The following is a 24,562-nucleotide window of genomic DNA, read 5'->3' as shown; positions in this document are numbered from 1 at the left end:
AGTCTCACTCCAAGACAAAGTCACCGAGACAAAACAGCCGTTTCACAGAATAGATTTATATTTCGTTAGACCTTTGATTTGTAATTATTGTTACATAAATATTACTAAAATATTATCTTAATAAGTTGTATATATTTGTATTTTCTTATCCTGTGAGGCTGCTTGATTCAGACATTCAACCAATAAGAGGGCAGACAACACTGAAAACAAAGAGAGAGAAAAGTGGGGAGATCTTGTGTGTTTGTGTGTATATGTCATATTAATATTTTCACAGGTTTAGCTTTGGTGCCATAGCAATCCATGCTCATTCATTGACTTATACAAAAGCCCCATATAGTTGCAGTGCAGGCCTGAAGGGAGTTTGAAGTAAAGAGAAGTCATTACACCGCATAAACAGCCATGCTTTGGTGTAAACCGCTGCATCATATCATATTGTACAAAGCTGGGGTCATATGATAGATGACCAGGAGCGGTATCCAGCTGGTATCCAAACCCCATTATAGACACAACGATCCACCATCAAGGTTATGCTACTACAGATACTCTCAGAACAAAAATGTGTTTCAGTGGCTGCATTCACACTTGTACATAAACATTTAAGTTCATTTCTACGAGAATGATCACAACCTTAACCACAATTACTACTTGCCTAACCTCAACATTCAATAAACCAATTTCTTAACTTTAATACCATGCCCAGGACTTAATATTGAAGGATTTACCTCATAAGGACCAACCTTTTGGTCTCAACAAGAGGGGAATATCTGCATAAAGTGATAGACCCGCCTACCACATCCAAACTGATACTAAATTGGCACTAAACCCGAAAATAAACTAAGACTAAAACAGGATTAAATCAGGGCTAGAACAGGAACAAACCAAGTTTACATCAAGAATAAACTGGGATCAACCCAACACCAAACCAGGACAAGTGTGAACACAACCAGTGAGTCTGAAGAAGAACCTAAAGCTACAGAACCTAGATGGTGGAGAGGCAGTTTCCATATGGGCCATACTGGATACAGAGGTCAGCCATGGGCCCTGCTGTTGTACCTGCTGATAGCCGTTGGTGATTTTCTTGGCCGGGGTGGCAGTTGCTCCCAGAATAGATGTGCCAAACGGAGGGAAAGGCTTGTTGTGTGACTTCACATTATTCTCCACCACCTTGGGCTTGGTGGGTCTGGGAGGCGTAGGACGGACAGGTGCAGATGTAGTCATCACTTTCTTGACTGTTATCTTTTCTACCACATTGGCTTGGCTTGCTGTGGGTTTAGCCGGGGGAGCTTTAGTCGTCTTCACTTTGGTGACTTCTACTTTCAGAGTTTTGGCTGTTGAAGCCTTTACAGCTTTCGTAGGTTCAGGTTTGGGTGCTTTTGCTGGTTTTGGCGCCTTCGTAGCTTCAACTTTTTTGTCTGTCTTAGTTTTTATAGTGGTTTCTGTTTTCACAACTTTCTTTTCTACCACAGTAACTTTAGCATTGATTTTATTATCAGCTTTCCCATTAGGTTTAGCTTTATCAGCAGCAGGTTTGCCATTGACTTTCTTGTCTGTTGCTGCTTTGCCGTTAGCTTTAGCAACAACTTTTGTCGTCGCTTTCTTCTCAACAATAGCTTTACCATTGCTGTTAACTTTCTTCTCTGCTACTGCTTTACCATTTCCATTAACTTTAGGTGGAGTGGTCGGCTTAGCTTTAGCATTAGCATTAGCTTTTCCATTTCCATTAGCCTTAGCAGCACCATTAGCTTTCTTCTCTACAGTAGCTTTACCATTTCCATTCTTTGCAGATGGTTTGGAGGTTGCTGCTGCTGCTGTGGGCTTGATCTTAGACAGGAGGATCTCTACTGCGGTGGGCTTCACTTTGGGTTTGGTGGTGGAGACCTTAGGAGCTTTGGTGGGCATCGGCGGCTTCACTACGAGTTTGGATGGTCCGGTTTTAACTGCCTTGGCTGGGGTCGGTTTGGGTTTAACCACACTTGGCTTAGTAGGGGCTGGTTTCCCGTTAGATGGTTTCTTCTAAAATGATTATTGGTTTAAATGGTGCGTGTAAATGTTGAGGTTTGGGCAGGTGAGAGGGGGGAGCAGGGTGAGAGGGGGAGACATGGACAGGAGAGAGACAAGGATGTTTTGAGAAACAATGATATAAAGATGGCTGAGGCTTGGGTGGTTCACTGAGACTGTACAGGCATTACTGGATACAGTATAAGACAAATCATTTTATGCTTTGGTTAAACCCAATCAACATTATACAACATCAAATTTTTTATGTATGTAGATACATGGACTTTGCTGTTTTCTCCAGTAATGCCATTCTCAATATTAAATGATGAAGCAGCAATTTGCGCTCCTAGAGCTTGCAGTGGCACTGAGGCTGCGATTGTTTAGGTAAAGCTGGAGCTAATCACACACAAAAAATACAGATTATTTATACACCTTTGACACAATTAAACATTGTGTGAGGATGCATGGTGCATCCTGATTAGACGTAAAGGGACTGTATGTGTATAGTGTGTTTATATTTCTGACTGGAGATAAAAAAAATAAATCTATGACATATTGGTCATGCACTTCATCACAGTGATGTTATAATACATTCAGTTACATGCAGTCCCTTTAACATTAGAGCTATTATTTTAAAGAAGAACATAAGATTATAAGGTTATCATGCACATGCACAAAAAATACACATTTCTGCTTACAACAAAAAATCATGCAAATATTATAAATTCATTATGTAAAAAAACAGTTGATTTAACAAATGTTGACTTAAATACATAAAACAGGCACTAAACAAACCTAACCTGAGTCACCAGATACAAAACTCAAAGAATACAACCAAAGTAGAAATGATCCACCTAAAATGCACATAGAGTATTCCCATGTTGATGATAAAATGTCAGTTCATGCAAATACACCAGACAAAAGGACACATGCAAATATCATAACCCAAACACAGGCCATGTCTGTATGGGGTCATGCAGTTAAGAGAAACATCCACTATGATGCACTATGCTCCACTCTGTGAGTTACTCCCTGTGAATAGGGCATCTTTTAAATGAGATGATCTAATCCTGAATTTACATAAATGTAACACAGCTCCACGGATGCTACCCCAGTGCCGCGCTTTGATCGATTACACAGACAAATAAGTCAACATTGTAACATTACATTTAGAGTTCCTGTTTGACGGGGAGACAATAGAAACAGTGTGAATGTGTAAGAAGCCATTTATTAAATGACCAGGGTCTGGAATTAAGACATGACACTGAGGGAGTGTTAAATATAATGCATATAAAGGCTAATTTTGAGGTTTTGAGACCCCTCTCTCCATGCCCCTCTTTTCACACACCCTGTTCATGTTCCCTGTGGTAACTCTCCTTTTACCTGCCTCAGGTGAAGGGGAGGGAGGAAAGGCTGTGGTTTCCTCATAATAATAGGGGTATTCATGGTCATCCTGCTCCTCATCAAAGTACTGAGACAGATGGAGATAAGTTTGAAAGACTGGAGAGATAGAAGAGGTTTATGAAACAATAGAGAGAGAATATGGATTTAAGAAACAAATATAGAGCATGAATATGTCAAAAAGGAAGAGCAATATTAAGTATTTGATCGTCATTCATCAGCAAAGTCTTTATTGATCTGCTTTATTGAGTTTTTATGTCTGAGATTTGTGGACATCCCTGATGAATGAGGAAAGGGTGAAACCAATGAATAAATCCTCTGTGGCTTTATTCATTCAGATAGCAGTCATCTCAACAGCATCAACATGATCTGGACCTGGGCTGAGTCTGAGCGATGGGACATGCAGGTCTACAAACAGCTCATGTACTTTGAGTGGTCCAATGCGGATGATAATGCCCTGACACAGCTGCCAGGTGAAGTGTCTCTATTATTATGTTTAAGTGAAGCAAATTTAAACAGTCCCAGAAAGCACAGAGGCTCCACCTTAAGCCATCTTTATGAATAATTTGTTTTATGCAAAAAAAACTTTCTTTTATATTCAAGGCAAAAATGATTCAAATCATCCTTTGTCTCTCACCTTTCTGTGTTCACTATAATGTGTTGATGTACTAATCACTGTGATGGAAACTGGAGTTGTGTGCATACTGGACGTTGAAGTCTACCACCTATCTTACATATGTGTATAGCTATAATAATAGTTTTATGAGTACCCATATTTTTTCTTTATTTACCTTAAAGACGCACAGACCAGGAGGAGGAGGTGGACGGATTCATAATGATTTTGATTATGGTGATGCGTGAGGAAGACAGAAAGGAAGAGCAGCACTTTGATGGCAATGGATGACCCAATCAAAACATTAGTTTACACTTGAGGATTAAAAATAAATGATGGCATGTGTAAATCTTAGTGGCATATAGTGCACAACACAGTTGGTATGGCTGGTTGTGTGAATGAAATGATTCTGACATGTTTTACCAAGTCAGATTTGCTTGGTATGTGTGTGTTAAATAAGATTACATTTGGACTAATAGAGTAACATAGAAACTAAAAAATAGATTACCTGTAATAAAAGTGTGAGTGATTACAGCAGTATGTCATTCCCCCCTGGGAGTTTTACCATAAAAATCTATTTGTGTTTTAAGAGTAAAGAATGTAGAAAAATAGCAGATGACAGGTTTGACTCCTCACATCATCTTGTTTATATGTCTGTTGTAACTTACGTAGGTGTTGGGGTCCTGGGCCTGGGTCTTGGGCAGTGGGGAGTCACAGTCTGGGCTGTAGTGTTCACAGAAGTCATAGGCAGCCTGAGGGTTTGAGGCGATCAGTAACTGCTGGATGTCACCCTAAAAAGAAAGATACAAACATATTTTAATGAATGAGATTTATATAGTTTAAAACCCAACTTGTGCATATCGTTGTGACACAGTTGCATTACTAACTGTATATGAAGCTGGGAGGGCACCTGACATAAAAACCCCTGCCAAACCCCTGTGTGACTGGTGTATTATGACGATTATGATTAAATTAAGGAGAGAAACCTGTAAATTTTCAAAACTAACAGTGACCTCAAAACATATAGATCTCAATAAATCAAAACCTTCTCTTGTTTAATAAAATGTTGAAATTGTGCAAAACTAGATACTAATTTGAACAAGCACCAATACGTCACACAATAAAAACACATAGGACGAAGGTCGGACCTTTCCCGAATATGGCTATACCAGTACTAGTATACGATCACAAGAAAATATCATTATGTTCTCTTGAAAATTACATTATATTGTTTAGAAAAGACAGCAAAATCGGTGCCAGCCTTTTCTTTAGTATCAAAATAGAAATTGAAATTCTAGTATAGTGAAAATAACTATCCAGACCAAACCAGAAGAACCCTAATCTAGGTTTAGACCAAAGTAATAGTAAATAAACAACTTAAAATCAAGCCATTCAGGAATTGACAAGGCTCTAAACCACTAAAAGAAGTACTTGTGCTGCAGTTAATAAATGCATTAACTTTGCTGGTTTGATGCTGGCTCTTACCTGGAAAACCTCCTCATCCAGAAGACGGGCTCCAAACACAGTGATGCCGTTGGTGTCGACCTCTGCGTTATTCCCACGAGCCAAAGGACGAGTCATTTTCTTTTTACAGTCCAGCAGGAGAGTCACATTTTTCTTAGACACTGAGAAAGCAACGCGGTGCCATCTGGGGACAAGAAAAAAAGCATATATTTTAAACTCAAAGGCAACACTTTCAGGAAACACATAAGGGATTTAAATACTAATACATTTCGCAACTTATTGCAATCATAGTAATAGGGACGTATGCCAGTAAGAGAAATGAGAATGCCATAACATGTCAGTGGCAAGCAACATAACTTGGCAAACAACTGATGTACAGGTACTGGTTTAATTGAAAATAATAAATAAATGTGAGGCAAGGATGAAGGGCCAAAACCTGTTGGCAACATTTTATCCTAATTTGCCATGTGGTAACAAAAGGCTTTAATTTTGAACTTTTTACGTGTCTCAGTTTTTTCAGTTTTGTATTTGAAACTGGTTCCTACACTCAGGAGCATCAAAAGGACAATTCTGCACAACCTCTATACATCCAAGTAGCTATTTTGATGTATTTATTGAAAATTATGTAAAAGTTTCATTCCAATCTTGCTCTATGTCTCATGGGATTTGTGTCTTGTCGTACTCTTATTTGCTATCATAGGATATCATTGAGAATTGTACAGTCAGTATCTTATTTAAATGGAATTTGTTTCCAAAAAAAGGCATCTATTTTTATGTGAATCTCTTGGACAGTTTGAAAAAAAGAAAAGAAAAAGAAAACATTTATATATATATATTTGCTTTTTCCCCAAGACATCTCTTGCACCACACACTATAATCTTAAGCATCCATAAAGCGTTGTTGGTGGTTACTGACTTGCCATCAGCCAGGTTGACGCCTCTGAACAGGGGGTAGTCTTCGGGGGCTGGTTTTCCATTCTGGTCCTCATACAGAAACACAGGGGAGCGTCCCATCTCGATGCCCAGCTGCTGGATGCCCTGCTCACTGTAAATGGAGAGGAGGAAGGCCTGCAGACCTGCGTGTGCTTTAACCAGAGCCATGATCGAGAAGTTCTCAGGGAAACGACCTGGGGAGAGAGATATGGAAGAGCAACCAAAACACTTAATGTTTATTACATACATTCCTGCTTAGTATAAATGCCTGCAAGATATTACAACAAAAATGATTTGTATGGGTTAAAATTACTTAAACTCAATTTTAATTTAACAGATATTTAAAATGACTGGACAAAGATTATTTCACATCTTTCTAACTTATTATTTGCCTAACATGCATTTACTAACCATTTGCCATTTACTAACCTACACTGAATATTTATCAGAAAATTTGCTGATGAGAATTGCAACAGCAAGTATAAAACCAGCATAGGTGGAATAAGAATGCCAAAAATGTATCAGAAATATTGAAGAGGAATAAGAACTAAAATAGGTTTGTGAAAACAAAGACATGTTGGATAAAAATATCAAAATACTATGCTTAAAGTAGCTGTCAATCAAACATATTGTATATGCATGACCAATGAGAATACATTTTTTTCTGAAACGAAAATAATCGCATTAACTTATGAAAAAGATGTATCTTACTGTATGGACAGTACTTTTTACTGCCACTATTTTTTCCAGGATTAGGATTTACCAGTCTGACAGTTTTTTTCAGGAAATGTTTACTGTTGTAGCCGTATGTGCCCAGGGGATAGACTGACATAAGGGAGGCTGCCAATCTGCGCCATCGAACTCTCTCCAACCATCAGTTACTCACACATAGGTCTGATAAGTCATGATAAGTAACTTATCGTTCAATACATGACAGACGGGACGATCATCTTTGTGATCAGTATTTATCGTAGGTACTTTTTCTTTGTAATATATTTTTGATTATTTTTCTATTCTACAAGGAGGTTTGAGAAGGTCAAATTATGAATTTCTATGACTCATTCTAGAGACAAACTAACTTCCTCAGTGTTGCAATTTGTTATTTATTTATTGCAGCATTGCATTTTTATAAAATACTCCTCCTCCTCCTCCTACTACTACTACTACTACTACTACTACTACTACTACTAATAATAATAATAATAATAATAATGATAATAATTATTATTATTATTGTTGCTGTTGTTGTTATTAATATTAGTATGTAAATTTAGAGTACTTTTTGTGGATAATTCTGCTTCAGACTTTTGTTTCATTATTAGCGTTTTTCATCTATATTTACTTCATATATCCCACTTCAGGTGGGATACTAGGGAAGGTGGGCCGTTGCCTAAGGACCCAATGTTTTCAGAGCTACTGCCCCACACTGACACCTGATATTCTCATGGCCTCCTATCCAGGTGACTAGACCCCTCCTTGCTTAGCCTCTGAGATCAGACGAGATCAGACGTGAATAAGATGGTATAAGAATTTGATAAATTAAAGACATGTTTTAATAACTCAGATTTTGAGATGTTGAAACATAATCACATGTGAAGTCTAACAAGGAAACTTAAATCTAAGAAAAGACCTGCAAATCACTTTCTGTCTTTGAGGGATTTCTCTTAAACCACATAAATGCTACTTGTGTCTTCCTCTCAGCTCTTCAGTGTCAGACAGTTCTCTAAAGATAATTTGTTATGATTCTTCCACACAATTATGCCCATGCTTCTTCACTGCACCATATAATTATCCTTCAAATCCATGAAATTTGGCAATTTTTATTTCTTAACAATTAAGAAATGTTTTGAGGCAGTTTCTCTGCCACTACATGTTTCATTCCTGAAAATTGACTTTGCAGCTCCAACTTTACATTGATGTAGACGGTGAGCAGTGATATTCTCATAGTTGTTATTCTAGTTTAATCTGTCAGTAATAAGAAATTGTACAATGTTAATTTTGTTTATTTATGTTGGTGGGACTTGGGAAAAGGTCATTTTGAATCATTTAAGTCAGGGGTGTCAAACACATTTTCACTGAGGGCCACAACAGCAAAATGGCCGCCCTCAAAGGGCCAGATGTAAAATAAATCTTAACTTGCTAATTAACTGTTTCTGTATTTATTACTTATTCAAGTTACAAATATTGCATATGCATTTGCCTAGATGTAAAAATATGGCTGTGTAACTGCATATCTCCTGATAAAATTACATTTTAAGACCATCATACCTTTTAATTTACCCTGTCGAGGGCCATATAAAATGATGTGGAGGGCACATTTGGCCCCCGGGCCTTGTGTTTGACACACGTGATTTAAGTAGCCTTTAAATCCATTACATTTCAAGCAAGACGCAATATAGACTAGACACATTTCAATTTCTCAACAATTAAAATACATTTTGAGATAATTTCTGTGCCACTACATGTTCTGTTCCAACGATACATTGATGTATTAATACAGCACTGAAAATGGCCTAAATTTGACTTTTCAATATTTAGAAAATGTTGATACAAACCTGAAAAGAGTTGTTTGGTGGGAGCAGAGATCTGAGCTCGCTTGGAGATGCGGTAGGCATGGTCAGGGTTTCCAGAGCGACGAGAGGTGCAGAAACCAGGAACTTTCTTTACGCCTTCAGGGAGAGAGGGAACCTGCAGAGCCCGCAGCACGTCCACTGGGTCTGGGGGAGAAACACAGGGTTTACATATAAACCAGTGTCATTCTCAAGATCAGTTAATCAAATATTTGAACTGAAATAAAATCGATTGTGTAAAAAGGTCAGGTGAATAATTTTCATAATCTGCTCTGATTTTGGGATCACAATTATGGCGATGTGCTACTTGTGTTGTCACTCTAATGTTGAACCAAACCAATGTGTAATTCACTTGCATAATCAAACCATTATAAAACATTAATAATAAACTTATATGGAGTGATCTTATCTTTTTTCCCAAACTCGTAATGAAAAAAAAAAGATATAGACTAAGAGAGATATTTGTGCCCATACACAATATACACATTTAAGAAACAGTAAGCAGTGCAGTAAGCAGGGGCCAGCTCAATCCAAAAAATCATATCAAGTACTGGTACTTCTTAACAAATAAAGACATATTATTAGATATTATGTATTAATGTACTTTGAATAGGAATTTATAGACTTTTTCTTGGATATTTATTTCTGCAGAAAAGTTGTAATGTTCTGATCCACACAATGTCATATTTTCTGGACGACAAACAAGAATAATATTCATAACAAACAATGCAGTAGATAAATGATCATAATCTGTGATTTAAACTGATGCATGGAAGAGCAGCACTTTACAATTACAAGGTACAGACTGGCCAGTAACAATACTAAACAATATAATCTGTTCATGGTAGAGTTACAAGTGAAATGACTAAGCAAGGTTAGGGACACATTAATTTCCTATAACAATGCAATACTACTGCATGGTATAGAGAATATTTATAAATCCCATTGAAAATTGATCCTGTGCTTTGAAAGGCGGTGGGCCCTTAGACAGAAGCAGTACAGAAATAAGTAAAAAAACAACAACAACAACAACAAAAAAACAAACACAAAAACAACTTTTATATTAAATTAGATTTCATAATTTTATTCTATTTATGCTGTATTGAATTGGTGAACACAATTTGCTTATGTAATGGTAGTATGGTAATGTAAACTAGACATTATGTAAGTACAGGCATTTAGAATATTAAGTACTCACCCAAAACTTTAAGAAATTCATATTCCCTAATTAAACACCTCACATGTGAGCTGTGGCTGTGTCCACCACCAAACCCACATGCTCCTTAATGAGCACACAAATAAGCAGTAATCACACTCTCCCTGTGCTCCCCTTATTTAAACTTTCCCACAGTTATTCCACAAACTACTTAACTTTCTAGGAGTTTTGCAGATCTACACAGGAATGCTGGGAATGAAAAAAGCTGATAGGGGTAGATATGAAAAGACCAAAGTGATGAGAGGGTAGCAGAGGAAGAGGGTGGGTCCTCTGGGGTCAGGCCATAGTAGTGACAGTAGACAGTGAGCTTCTGTCATGGCGGGATACTGGATCAGATTGCACACATAACTCCCTCAGTAAAGCCAGGTACAAAGCAGCACTCTGTTCTGTCCCAAGCAGCCTCTGTGCTCTTCACATCTGCAGCCCCTTCCTGCCTCAAGGACCACGATCACGACAAAAACACACCCTCAAAAATAACATATAGAATTACAGTTCATATTCTCACGCAGAAATGACTTAGTTCAGTCTCTGCCCCAGCCAAGTACTCTTTTATACTTTGTTTGAAATGTTTGAAGAAATTTGTCTTTATTTTACACAGTTGTTGTTAATCAGTTTTGGAGTGTCTCTTATGAAGTACGTCTTTGCTGAGTCAATATTTTATACATTTTATAATTGCAGAAGCTTTAGCTGTGCTCTATATACACTGCTTGCCTTGTAAATTATGATTATGTTTGATGTTCAAAGTCATCCAAACCATTGTTAAGAATGTAAAAATCATCAATCAATTCATTTAAACTATTTTAAAAGTCTGAAACTATTCCAAGTACTTCCTGGGAAGTGCTTGCAGGTCCCTGCACCTCTAGTTGGGAAGCACAAGTTTAGTTAAACATTGACCTCTTATGAAATCAAAAGTGACAAAAATTAAACTAGACAAGGTAGGAAAACAAAATGTTTTATGTTAGTTCCTGCTTGCTTCCAATTCTGTAAATAATTCTGTGCATGTATAAGTGCCCACAGAACCAGCAGCAGCCTTCGCTGCTTTCACCATAACATGAAACAAGTCTCAATATGCAAAATGCATGAATCTGTGTTTATTTATACAACTGAAAAGCAATGTATGTAGTACACTAAATTGTAAATTCTTTGATTACTAAACTAACTATTTGAACACAAATACTACTTTACAAAAATGTGATAAACCTGTAAAAGCTTTGGCACAGACTAAGTACAGATGACACATTCAAACCTGTTATAGAGTGAACCCATGAACTACCAGGCAGGCTGCCAGTCACTGTAATGGGAAGTGAGCAGCAGAACCAGACAGGTTGAAATGTTCTGAATTTGAGATCTGCAGTGTCACAAGTTTGCCACAAGATGGAGCTACTATGGGGATAAATGCCTCGCAAAGCTTTCAGAGTGGACGCCATGCAGCAATAAGAATTTACAATTTACAGAAACATTCAAACTAACAAAGTAAACACTGATTCAACAAAAGTATGAACACATTTTGTCAGTAACCAATAGAAAGTTCCACATGTTCAGACCACACAATATAACGGAGACTAAATAAAAACAAAAGTAAAAAAAAAAAACATTACCCTAAATCAGTTTAAATTATTTTTGTTTAGCCTCGCATCAAAACACACAGCTCAACAGAAATTTGGGGAAAAAGATCAATCCAAAAATCCACCTATGAAAAAGACAAAAAGAGATAAATGTCCAAAAGTAAATAAAACAAAAAGTAAAATTTTATTTTGAGTGTCAGAGCAGAAGTGGATTTTGGTTTTGGACCAAGGTTATTTTGGCACTTCCACACATAGAGTATATTATTACAAACAACATTGTATATTTTATTTATTATTCAGGCCCCAGAGGGGAGCATATTGAATGTGTTAGTAGTAGGGGAGACTGGAGCACCCGGAGGAAAGCTACACAGGCACGAGGAGAACATGCAAACTCCAAACAGAAAGGCCCCACACCAACAGGGAATCGAGCTCAGGAGCTTCTTGCTGTGAGCCAGAAGTGCTCACTGCTGTGCTACAGTGCACAACTATTTACATACATTACATTACATCTGAATGGGCCTAAATTAGTGAAAAAGAGTGGCTATAATCTGGTATAAACACATTTTGCACATCATTTTGTGTGCAAATTGAACTAACCAGCAATCACATCTTCTGGGAATTACAAATATTACAAAAAAGCCTATGATTTCTTTGAGTTTATCAGTTAAAATCAACAGTAACTTTAGAAAGATTAGTGTGGCCAAACTGCCATGGCTCTGTGATACAGCTGTGCCAAATACCAGATACACACTCCAGCTGACACATTGACCTTTGACCTCTCACCTTCACCACAGTGACAACACTGTCTCATTTCCCCACATCACAGGATCACAATTTATTAATCAGTTTCCTCAAATAAAATATTGGAAAAATCACAAATATGAAACACTTTTCATTATGTTGTACGTGGCTGAATCTCACTGTGACTGCACTGCTCCATCTGCCTTGCTAACCATGATCCCTGCAAATATAACCATACCGCAACTTATAATTTCCCCCAGTGTACTCTGTAGTTACATTTTATTTATAATCCTGTTCGTATACAGACAGAAGGCCCATTATGAGTACCTATACTAGAAAAGAGGGGGTGGTTAGTGCCTTCCAAATCTTATATTGTGGAAAATGGGTGTTTGTTTGGTCAGTATCATGCCAGTCGCTATGTAGTTATCACAACATAAGCCCCGTTGCTCCGTCATTGCTAAAATAATGCCATGCAACTGAGGAGATCCAAGAGAGATTTGCTTGTTCCTCGCATTATTTTAAGGTCTATTCCACATTATAGACATTTGGCTTTATTGTATTCATATTTAATTAAATCTAAAATAAAAGGTCATACATATATTTTTCGTGTTATAGATGCCATTTTGATTTTGAGGACTCTTGGCATAAAATACATATGAATTTCTTTGCCAACTTTACTTATATTTCATTGCTTAAAGGACATCATTTGACAGTTTTACCAGACATACACTGAAACCTTTACTTATAAACCTAAACTAACCAACATTGTTGGTTTGGCTATAGTTAACAACACTTTTTGACTGGCAAAAAAATAATTATGCTTTCAGTGGTGCCTGTAAAGACAAGTATTGACACCTGTATATCTGTTTTTCCAGCTTTCCATTGTGCATTAGCTTAAGTTAGTTTTTGTTCTGCAGCACATAATGATAACAAAGCTTTTAATTCAGACAAAGATATACTGCACTTCTATTGAGGAGCATATGCCAGTTTGTGCCAGTGTCCCTGTGCACCATTCTGTGGGCTGCCCTAATGATGCCAGCGTAGACCAGGCCTAAATCTTGTGTGGTTTAGTGCTGCAGCTTATAGACTTAGTTTGGAAATAAGGGTGGATACCAAACACCACAGAAGGGAATCACAGAGACCTGACCAGAAAACAGTCAGTGTTTCCTCCATGTGACAAACCACTCCAAAGAAAAGCGCCCTTTAAACACTGCATGAGGTCATATAGTCCACATTTTGGGTCATGGGCTACAACAATATATATACATATACACACACGCACGCACACCCCCACACACACACACCCCCACACACACATATATATATATATAACTGGAAATAGTCATCTATACAAACTAGGGCTAGGTGATGTGGAAAAGCAAAATCTGATTTTACACATCACACATTTTTCAATTACATTTTTTTTGGTGGGGGTTCCACCTCATTCCTGCTTCCATGGAGATATTCTTGCTTTTCCAAGAATGTTCCAGTTTATGGCATTAAACATATTTATCTTGCATTTACTCATTTACATGTGTTTTTACTGATAATACTTTTTTACTGATAAAAAATACCTGCGGTAGTGACCAGCGTTGCCTCCCCACAGATCTGACCTGCAACTTGGCCTGATGCTGTCACTTGCTTGTCTCCATGGAGATAAATCAGGTTAATGTTATTCTGTGGAACATTCCAGGCAAAACAATATCTCTCTGGAGACAAGCAGGTGGCAAACCCTCCACCAGAAAATGTACATAGTGTTCCTTTAACATAATAAAATCCCTAGGCTAATCAGTCACAGTTAAAATTTGAATAATTGCACAGCCCTACCAAAAACGTATCACTTTCAAATATACTATGCATTAATATAGATAACACTGATTTGACATAGAAGCAGCAGGTTAAAATCTTAGACAAATCTTTGTTTTGCAAGTTCTTCGTAGATCTAGGTTTCATTCAGGTAGGCTACTTTTTGCCTCACAAATCTAAAATGTTCCTAACAATGGCATTAAATAACAGGGCAAAACCACAAGCCCTTGGTCACAATAAACTATATTTGAAAATGGTCTTACCTGTATATATAGTATGTACCACTGTGGGCATCATTTATGCCCTACATCTAAAGTCTAGTCTAGCCAGAGCTACAATTTCACTCTAGAGGTATAATTAACAGATGTGTAACACCACTGAGGAAGCAGAGTGCCATGTTTTATGTTTCTCTTTGGAAATCCCCATCACAGAATCCAAAGCAGTAGCAACAACAAGACTGAAAGAGTGATAATTAAAGGTCTTTAGAAGCATCTTGTATTTACTGTTCATATCAGCCCTATGTATTTCAGGTGGTAAATATGCCTCTACATACAATGAATATTAGGGTTAAAACGTTATTATTCTTAGACTAAACCAGAGAGCCCTCCAAATAGCTGTCTACTTTACACATTGCCTAGGTCCTTATTAGAAAAACTTCAACCCCAAACAAGAAAAAGACATAGAAGAAAATGAAGGAACAAACAATAATTCATTTAGTAAGTTCACACACATCTGACAAATTGCTGATTAGCACGTATAGCAAATAAACCACTTCCTGACTTTGTGAGTGTTTATGTCAGAACGCAATAACTTCCCTCCCTCTAGTGGTTCAAAATGGTTAGACACCAGGTGGAACTGCATATTCTAAAACTTGTCCTGATTTGGTCCTAGTGTGAGCCCAGTTTAGTCCGGTCTAGTCCAGATTTAGCTCCGGGTTTAGTCCCAGTTTTGATGTGGTGGCAATTATCACATTGGAATAAAAGCACTTCATGGGGTTCTGTTCCTTGTAGGGGAACAAAAACCATAATACACATCATTTTTCATTGGACCAAAAACATAATTTAAAGATATAGGTTAAAATAGGTTATGGTTTGAGTTAAGGTTAGGTAAGGCATAACTGCTTTTAGAATCTGTCTCAAAGAAATGAATGAGGTCAATGTAATGTCCTCATAAGACATGCAAACCCGACCGGAGTGTGTGTGCATGTGTGAATACATTCTTAGTTTTAGGCCTTGACATCAGTATGTGTTCTGCTAATTAGTCTGGATATAACAGACAAAACATTAAATAAACAACATTTCTAGGCTAAATGCACAAACCATATCCTAAGCTAACTGTAAAAGCAGCATTGATGTCTACACAAGGGATCCTCTCAACATTAAACCATTGCAGTTCACATCTGGCCCCACGCCCTCCTGCACTGACTTCTTTGGAGCAACAAAATAACAGTAACTCAGAATAGCATCTTTTACAGACGCCTGTCATTATAAAGTTGGCACACACAGTTACCATACTTGTACATCATTCTGAACATATTGCCTCGAAGCAACATCGTCTAACCATCCACACACAAAACCCACTAAAGTAGCAGCTATATAACCAAGGAAGAAGTCTGCAGTGTCTTCGCCTGCTTCTTCTGTCTGAAATCATAATGTGGATGTGTCTAGTAAAGGTTTTCACGAGCTTACTACTTGATGATACCTCTGGTCTTGTAGTTCATAACTCAAAATTGCAGTTTCAAGACATTTTTATATCATAAATGCTAGTTTTTCATGTTTTAGTCTAGTCTCACTTCAGGAATTCATATATTATACACAGACTTGTGTGACTGGCTGCAAGGAAAGTCAAAAGTTGATTCATAAATGTCGAAACAGTACATTGAACTGGCTTATCAACACAGCTGACCATGGACAAATAGCCTAAAAAGTTTAGTCTCAAATTTAATGCTCAACTATACCATGTGTGGAGTTTCATGATTTATATAGATGTTTATGTCAAAATAGAAAATCAACCATAGTCGACCACTGGCTCCACCCAAGACCATCTGATAGAACTAAATCTGTTTTTGAAGAACCGCTATGATAATTTATTCTTCCTATACTGATGCAATGCCACTTTTAATAGTGTCCTCGATATTGTACTAATCACTTCTCATTACTATTCATTAGAAGTATTGCCCCATTGTTGCTTTGTAACTTGCATCACTTGCCATTATATTAGATTGGGCAACTCCAAAAGCACAGTGGATAATACAATGAACTATGTATCTGATTTATGGGTTAATGTAATTGGATAGACAAAAAATAAGATAATGCACAGATCTAATGGTAAGGCATAAAAAGCACAGATGTTGTCCATATAATGCTTTTCACAGTGAGAAGAGTAGCCAATACTTTTACTTAGTTATTTAAAACAAAACACTACTCAAGTAGGCGTAAAAGATTAGTATGGTTATGAAGAATACTCAAAAAAGTACAATTTCTTCAAAAACTTGTAAATATAAAAGAGTACTACCCAAACTGACCAGCAGAAGCCTGAAATACCACATACTTCCATACAGTTCAGGAATGAGCCGTCAAAGACCTGCTCTGCACCTCGGATAGTAGCCCCTTTCACAGGACAGAGGCAGAGAGGTTATGTTATGTTTAGCCAAACTCAGACAGACTGCCTTTTGAGGAGCCTGCTACTTTGAAATAAGCTGGAGGAACATCCATGTCAAGAAAATATCGACCTCAGATTTTCTCTCATCCTTTGCACAAACCAGTCTTTCATGGTTTTCACACACTGCAATGGCTGTCTGCTATTTCTATAAATTTGTATTTCAATTATGGGACTAACAATAGCTAATTTTATTCAGTACCGTTTCTAGAGACATGCAGCATCTCCAATAGCTATTCTTTTTTTCACACCACAGTGAAGTTGTGTAGTGACAGGTTTTTACTCCAGATGCCCTTCTTGTTGTAACCATTCAAATTACTGGACACAAGCAGGTGAAGTGCCCTTGACCCAATGACAGCATAAGCTTGGATGAGGTTTGAACTGATAATGCTCTGGTTTGAGGGTTAGGACTAAACCCACTGTCTCTAAATGCAGCTACATATCAAGCATTACCTAAAATATATTATTGACACAAGAAAGCAATGCAACTTTAAAACTTCATCAATGTCACTGTAAGATTTACATGAAAACTAATGCAAAAAGTTGGCAAGGCCATGAAAAAGCCTAATGCCATATGTTTAAAGTTGAACAATGTAACTTTTCTGGTGGATGGCTTTGAACTTATCTATCTCCACGAAGAGAAGCAGGTGATGCCACCCAGCTAAGTCACAGGTCAGATCTGTCAAGAGGCCAGCCCGCTCACAGTAACAGTGCATGTTTTTCAAGTTTTTTTGTTTTTTGTTTTTTTGGCAAAAAAAACTCCTGTAATTGAATAAATGCAAGATAAGATTAATGCCAGACTGTGGAACATTCTAGGTAATAACATTTCCATGGAGACAATCAAGTAGCGAAACCTAACCAAACTGTAAAACGGCACTTTAAAATGCTAAAACAAGTATAATGCATTCTTTTATATAAATATTTGTTTGGTATTCATTGCTTAGAAAACCAAACAGATTGGGTGCTGAAAACAGAGGATCATTTGTTCCAAACGTTCAGACTCAAAACCAGGAAAATTCTCCTTATGCTTTGGTCTCATACAAACAGCACTGTATAATGCCCACATAGACAGGGGACACTAAATGCTTTCACTCACTGAGGTGCTCCACGACATAATAACCTTTTCATGCAAAGTAAAAATGTCTACCTCCAAAATACACACAGGAGGGACGGTGACTTTACCACTAAATCTGACTGTACATGCAAGACCAAAGGATTAACAAGACAGAACGCAAGAAGGAGAACTATCTTGATTAGTATTCAGGACTAGTATAAACTTGAAGCTTAAGAAAATGTGAAATGTGATGAAAATAAACCATTGGAACAGTTTAACTATATATTATTGTTGCCAAAGGGCAGCCCAAATAGCAAAATAGTCATATTTAATGGGTATAAAATGATTAAATAGGTCTTAGTAGTTATTCACAGAAGTCCAAGCTCGAAATTTGAAAACTAGGGGGCGCAATAAATCCATCAAATATATATATTTTTAAACTAAAATTGCAAAAATGTATTTGAGGAAAAAAAGGTACCTCCCCTTGGACCACCAGGGGCAGCGCTGGAAGGTGCACAGGCTGCGCTGGTAAACATCCATACACCTTACAGTCTCATCTGCCAGGCCCCGGGTCACTGTTAAAGTACTACAGTCCTACTGTAATAACAGCCAGTACAGGCATTGGCATTCTAAAGACCACCAAACTCAACATTTGCAAAATGTATTCACGAAAATAGCCTCTGATTCAACTGACTGCCAACGCCATTACGATGCCTATCCAAGCACATGTCCATAAAATTAGCCACAAAACGATTTAACTAATGGTAGTTTTATGGATATGTTTTTGCGGTATCCGAATCGACTTGGGATTCTATAAAATTGCAATGCCAAGTATTTTTGCACCTCATTATAATTCAAATACTATGCAGCTACCTAAATCAGACAACCTATGACGGTCTACGACAAAATCCGCATTTTGGTGTTTCTTTTGATCCGTGATGAGCCCGCGCCTCAGAGTTTCCTGAGGAAAATTGAGCGTGTCAGGTGCAGTAAACTATGGCCGGGACTTTTACGCAGCTTTTACGCACGCAAGAAGCCACCACACTAGAAGGCATTCACAAGTAAAAGGGCTTCATTTGTACTTCTGTAGTCTGAAACATAAAAGCTAAAATAAAAATTGTGAGAGAAGCATTACCTGCACGAGCCACAGTCGTTTGGAGCACAGAGAGGGCCACGGTTACCAAGGCAAAAGATGAGAAGTCCAAAAACCATGGTCTCCGTTTCTTCCGGAAGGGACAATTTCTAAAATCCATAGTGTTGCAGTAGTTTGCCGGTCTGTTCAAGCTGTCAGTGTGAAAAGTATCCGCTCACAGAAAGCCAGCCGATGAGAGGGACCCGACTGACCCTTCTGTGAGGTGCGGACAGCGGCACACCTCTGGAGACGGTCCTGGATGTGTCACCGGTGTCTGTGGAGACGCACGAGACCGAAACACAAAAAGGGCTTCGGGGTGAATAAATATCTTTATTTAACGTGTACCCCGTACTGCTAAAGCCCCATTGAGTCAGACTGGGTACATGGACCCAAAGTGGAGAGAGCCGCTGAGAGAGACCTGGGATCACACTCTCTCCCTCCTCTCTCGTTCCCTCTCCCCTTCTTCACTTTCTCCCACGGACAAGAGCTGCGCGCGCGCGTGTGTGTGTGCGCAGAGAGTCTTGGGCACGAGAGGAGAGGGAGGTAGAGGGCGTGCGTAATAAACGTGCCCTTCAAGTCTACAGATGCGTGACCAGCGCAAGTTTCTGTAATGCCTCGTTACAGACAGGCAGACCTCGACAGATCGACAGAGTGGACAGGTGCAACAGTGGTAGATAATTCTTGACTATGAGCATTTTCAGTCCATGAATAGTGTGACACTAAACATGGAACTTGTCTGCAAGTCTAGCCATAGAGTGGGACTTTTTAAAAGTAAAATTTAAGACGTCGAAATTAATCATTGCAAAAACAATCATAATTTTAAAAAAGGGTCTGTGGACAATAAACTTCTGGTTGTCATTATTTGATCACTTATAACTTCTTTATGCATAAATAACGATCTGTATATGAACAATGTGCAAGGTAAAAGGGTTATCAAAGCTCAGAGTAGGGGCTCGGACTAACCAGCCAATGGGTGCTCTGTCCGTGTAAAGCTGTAGCCTTCGTAAATAAGATCAGCATTCTGATTGGTTGTCCCGAGTAGCACCAATACAGGAAGAAATGAAGAAATGGAGGAAGAGGAGTAATCTACAGAATGAAGTATTGGAAATAAATTAACATTTATGACAGTATGTTGAAGTCTATACAAATTGACTCTAAATGCAAACGTGGGTAGACTATAGACAGTCAATTATAAGTAACATGAGGTAGTCAGTTCTTAGACATTCCTATACCATATCTTCACATCTCTGTCTGTTATAAACTTCAATGGTTTCTTACATTTTTCAAAGCAATTTTGTCTGTCTCATAAATGTATAGAGTGAACACACAAGACACTTGGTTTGACTCCACAGCCAGAAGCTATCATTAACCATAATTATCCCTCGATTTTCTTTACCACTCACTCACTTTTCATTGCATTTGATCCCACAAAGGTATAAATCTGCCTTTTATACAACTGACACTGATGTTACTAATCTATATTGACAAATTAACAAAATTACAAAGCCTGGGCATATAGCAGTGGTGAAATATTACTCACAAATTCTCAGTCTTTTGTGCATTTGGTAAAACTTAAGCACAAGACCTACAAGAAGAAAGTCCTAATTAAGTGTCTACATGCAGTTGAAGAGACTGGGTTGCTAAATGGTAGATAAGAAATGCTCTGTGGACAGCAGACTAAACATAGGTGTGTTTTAGCATGGCGAGTTGGTGACATTATAAACTGAATACTCCCTGCAATGCCTCTGCCTGGGCCACTCACTCCAAGTTTTCATTTACATTTAGTTGAACATGTTTTTAAAGAAATCCCACTTTTTAGTATTCTTACTTATTTATAAGAAATATTATTTTGAAGAAAATTTGGACCGATCTGTGCAGGTCCTTCTCCAGGGCAAATAAGAGTCAGTTGTGACGAGCCCGCTCACAGTAAGGACACATATTTTCTTATGCTTTGTAATAAAAATATAAAAAAACATGCTTCTTTATATCTTTTAGCTCTTTTGGCTAAACCTTACACAGAGGGGCTTCAATCAAATACATTACAAAATTAAATAATAATAATGGCTTCCACTTGTAATGCGCTTTTTCAAAGCCTCATAGTCATTATTCATTAATTTCCACACTTGGTGATGGTAAGCTACTATTGTAGCCACAGCTGCCCTGGGGCAGACTGACAGAAGCGAGGCTGCCAATCTGCGCCATTGGCCCCTCCGACCACCACCTATCATTAGAGCACACACCACTTTCATACTAGGCAATGTGGGTGAAGTGTCTTGCCTAAAGACACAACTTGGTCCGAGTGGGACTTGGTCCGAGCGGGACTCGATCCTCCGACCTTCGGGTTAATAATTATATTAATATTAATTACTTTAGTTCTCTGTAGTCAAAAATCCCCTAATGCTTGGATTGAATGTGTGTTTGTTTTACATCTACTTCCAGAGATGGGAATGAAAGTTCAGATTACCTAATACCTGCATTAAAACATACTTTATTATTTATTCTGACACATGGGCCAATAGAGTACTGTATTCTGAACACTTTAGAATAATTTCACGCTGAGCTGCATTCAAATTATAGTATAAAAATGCATTATAGGATTAAAAACAGCTTTAATGTTTGTTACACCGTTAGTTAACCCTAAACTGTGTACTGAGTACTGCAATGTCTTCTGATTTGAGAAAAGTAACTGAATACTACCAAATGAAAAAGTAACTGTACTGGAATATAGTTACTCATAAATAGTACTCAGAGTATGTATTCTCGGTACATGTATTCAGTTACTTCCCAACACTACTTCTATTATGTAATATTGTTTTAAAAGTAATTCTTCGAATTTTTGGTTGCTCTTCCTGTTGACGACCTTCAAGAGCCACTAAAGGTAGAACATGCAATATAAAAGTTTCAATACATAGAGTTGTAAGTATTTTTAAAACACTATTATACCAATTTGTAGTTTTTGAATAATCAGAGACTTGCCAAAACTGTTTAACTGCAGCAGAGGCACTGTGATCTTTTTGCTAAGTTTAAGTTGTTCTATTTTACTTTCTATACATTGTAATTTTATGAATCTAAAGCCTCTGGTCCCATAATATATACCTACAGCTGCAGAAGTTTAAAAAAGAGACGCTTAAAATATGTCAATCATGTTTTGGCTACTGTTCAGGGGCAGAACCCATAGCTTTGCAAACATGATGATGCCAAATGGGAAAAAACGCCACAGCCCTCTCATAGAGCAGCTTTCATGTGTGCAAAATAATTAGAAGGAGAAACATGTACGTGATCATTCTTCATGCCCTCAACCAGTCAGCTGAATCCAACAAGCTTTCATCAGCAATCTATTTAATACTTAAAGCTGAATTTAATATGTATTAGTGTAGGTATTGGAGATGATCTCTGTGTCTGTGAATTCTACTTGTCCTCATATGGTTCAATGTACTTGGGTGTTAAAATCTATCAAATGTTTATGTCCAAAAGTAACTGTGAAGGATTGTAAAAGTAACTGTATAAACTTAACAACGCATCAAACCTTATATTGTACTAAGTGTTTGTGCTGTGTTGTCTGATGACAAACTGCCAATTGTCCAAGCTGCTCATATTGCTGACATAGGATCCAATCACCTGCTCTTATTCATTTTCATTAAAGGAAAGGTGAAAAATAAATAAATAAATAAATTAAAAGATGCCTTTTGAATGGAATATAGCTATAGATTTAGGGCTAGGTACTCTTAAAGGGTACAAAAGAGGTAATTGGTACCAAAAATAAACGTGCTGATGACAGATGGGTCCTGGGAGAGCATTCTAGGACATTGAAAGACAGTGTCACCACAAATTAATGATTACAGTTTTATATGGAATTTATGAAAACTATTATTCTGTTTTGTCATTCTAGATGATGAATACAGGAATAGGTACCCAAAATGTATGATTCAAATGCTTGTATCAAATACCCAGGTATCATAAAAATAGCGGTACCCCCAAAATTATGGAACACCCAGCCCTATGTAGATACTTTTACTTGTTATTCTTTTGCTGAGAGCTGTACAGACTCACTTTCAGTGTCACGTCCAGGAAATGCTTCCTCGGTGGGGCAGCTCATGGTTTTTATTTTGGCTTCCTGGACTCAGTAGACACAGAGTGTTTTTGTGGACAGAGTGTTTGGATCTGGCCTCTTCAAACTCTGAAAGTAGATGCCACAAGTTGTAAAAAGAGACACCCAAAGGGACATTTGTGGTATGTGTCTGTGCTAGGATTTGCACGTGAATGTACAATTTTTAACAATTCTGACCATGACTGCTATCCTGCTTATCTCCATGGAGATGTTATTGCTGTGCCTTGAATGTTTCACTGTATGGCATTAAATGTATTATGAGATTACAGGTGTTTTGTTGATATACAAAAGAAACATATTCTTACCATGAGAGGGCTGCCAATTCCACAGACCTGGCCTATAACTTGGTCTGGTGGCATCACATTTGTGTCTCTATGTAGACCGAAGTTCAATGCCTTACTGTGGAAAAATTCTAGGCAATAACATCTCCATGAAGACATGCAGAAAAGTGGCAAAGTGCACCTTTAAAATTATGATTTACAATTTAAAATCTTTTCTGGTGCTAAGTAGTCTCAGTGATTCCCACAACCTCATTCAATTCCACATCTTGCTATCGTGCTTTCTCACAATCTGCAGTGTCTAGTTTATGGAGGTGCCACAAATTCCACAGAATGAGAAATGCACATATGTCTCGACCAATGCCCCATGACTTCACCCATTTTAAATAGATATAATGCTAATCCAAGTGACCATTTAGAACCCAAGGCTGCTGCAAGAATAGTACTTCAGACAGGTGCTTCCATTTGATGAAAAGGAAGCGTCTATTAAATCTATTCCCGCTCTGCATTTTGGTATGGTTTTCCTGGTGTCATCCCTCTTTATATTAATAAATAGAGCACTGTGGCTCAGCGTATTGGTTGACCACATGGATTGCAGAGCTCTTGAGACGTGGCCACCCACCAAATGAATTTCTGACACTTAAACCAATCAGAAAGCTCAAAATTACATCTGTTTTTAATTTTGGGTGGTTACTGCCTTCCATATGATGTTTGTGACTCAATGCTAAAGTTGCACTATGTAATTTGTCTCCATGGAGATGTTATTGGTTTGTCTGGAATGTTACACAGTATGGCATTAAACTTACCTATCTCCAATGGTGCTACCAGGACAAGTTACTAGTCAAGCCTGTGGAAAGGTGTGCTCACTCCCATGCAGTAAGAATACATGTTTTTAAAAGTAATTTGATTAGCTATAAAAAAAACCTGTAATTACATAAATCCAAGATACATAAGTTTAATGCTAAACTGTGGGGCATTCCGGGCAAAGCAGCCATGGAGACAAGCAGGTGGCAGACCCCCCCATGA

The 24,562-nt window shown here is 37.8% G+C and overlaps 1 protein-coding gene across 1 annotated transcript in view; it reads right to left on the bottom strand.

The window, feature by feature from the left end:
* The window catches only part of col11a2 (collagen, type XI, alpha 2), a 36,118-nt gene extending 16,469 nt beyond the window's left edge, over nucleotides 1-19,649 (bottom strand). Inside the window, exons 1-6 of the mRNA XM_055225187.1 lie at nucleotides 19,154-19,649; nucleotides 8,964-9,125; nucleotides 6,392-6,602; nucleotides 5,498-5,660; nucleotides 4,681-4,803; nucleotides 1,054-2,013 (exon numbers count right to left, since the gene is read on the bottom strand). Coding sequence (XP_055081162.1) covers nucleotides 1,054-2,013; nucleotides 4,681-4,803; nucleotides 5,498-5,660; nucleotides 6,392-6,602; nucleotides 8,964-9,125; nucleotides 19,154-19,271 — 1,737 coding nt within the window. The 5' untranslated portion in view covers nucleotides 19,272-19,649. The remainder of the gene's footprint in view (nucleotides 1-1,053; nucleotides 2,014-4,680; nucleotides 4,804-5,497; nucleotides 5,661-6,391; nucleotides 6,603-8,963; nucleotides 9,126-19,153) is intronic.
* Between the last annotated feature and the right edge of the window lie 4,913 nt (nucleotides 19,650-24,562).

Source organism: Periophthalmus magnuspinnatus, chromosome 11, assembly GCF_009829125.3.
Source record: "Periophthalmus magnuspinnatus isolate fPerMag1 chromosome 11, fPerMag1.2.pri, whole genome shotgun sequence".
In the NCBI taxonomy this organism is placed as follows: domain Eukaryota; kingdom Metazoa; phylum Chordata; class Actinopteri; order Gobiiformes; family Gobiidae; genus Periophthalmus; species Periophthalmus magnuspinnatus.
Note: the sequence above shows the minus strand (reverse complement) of the source record. Positions and strands in the feature narration are given on the sequence as shown.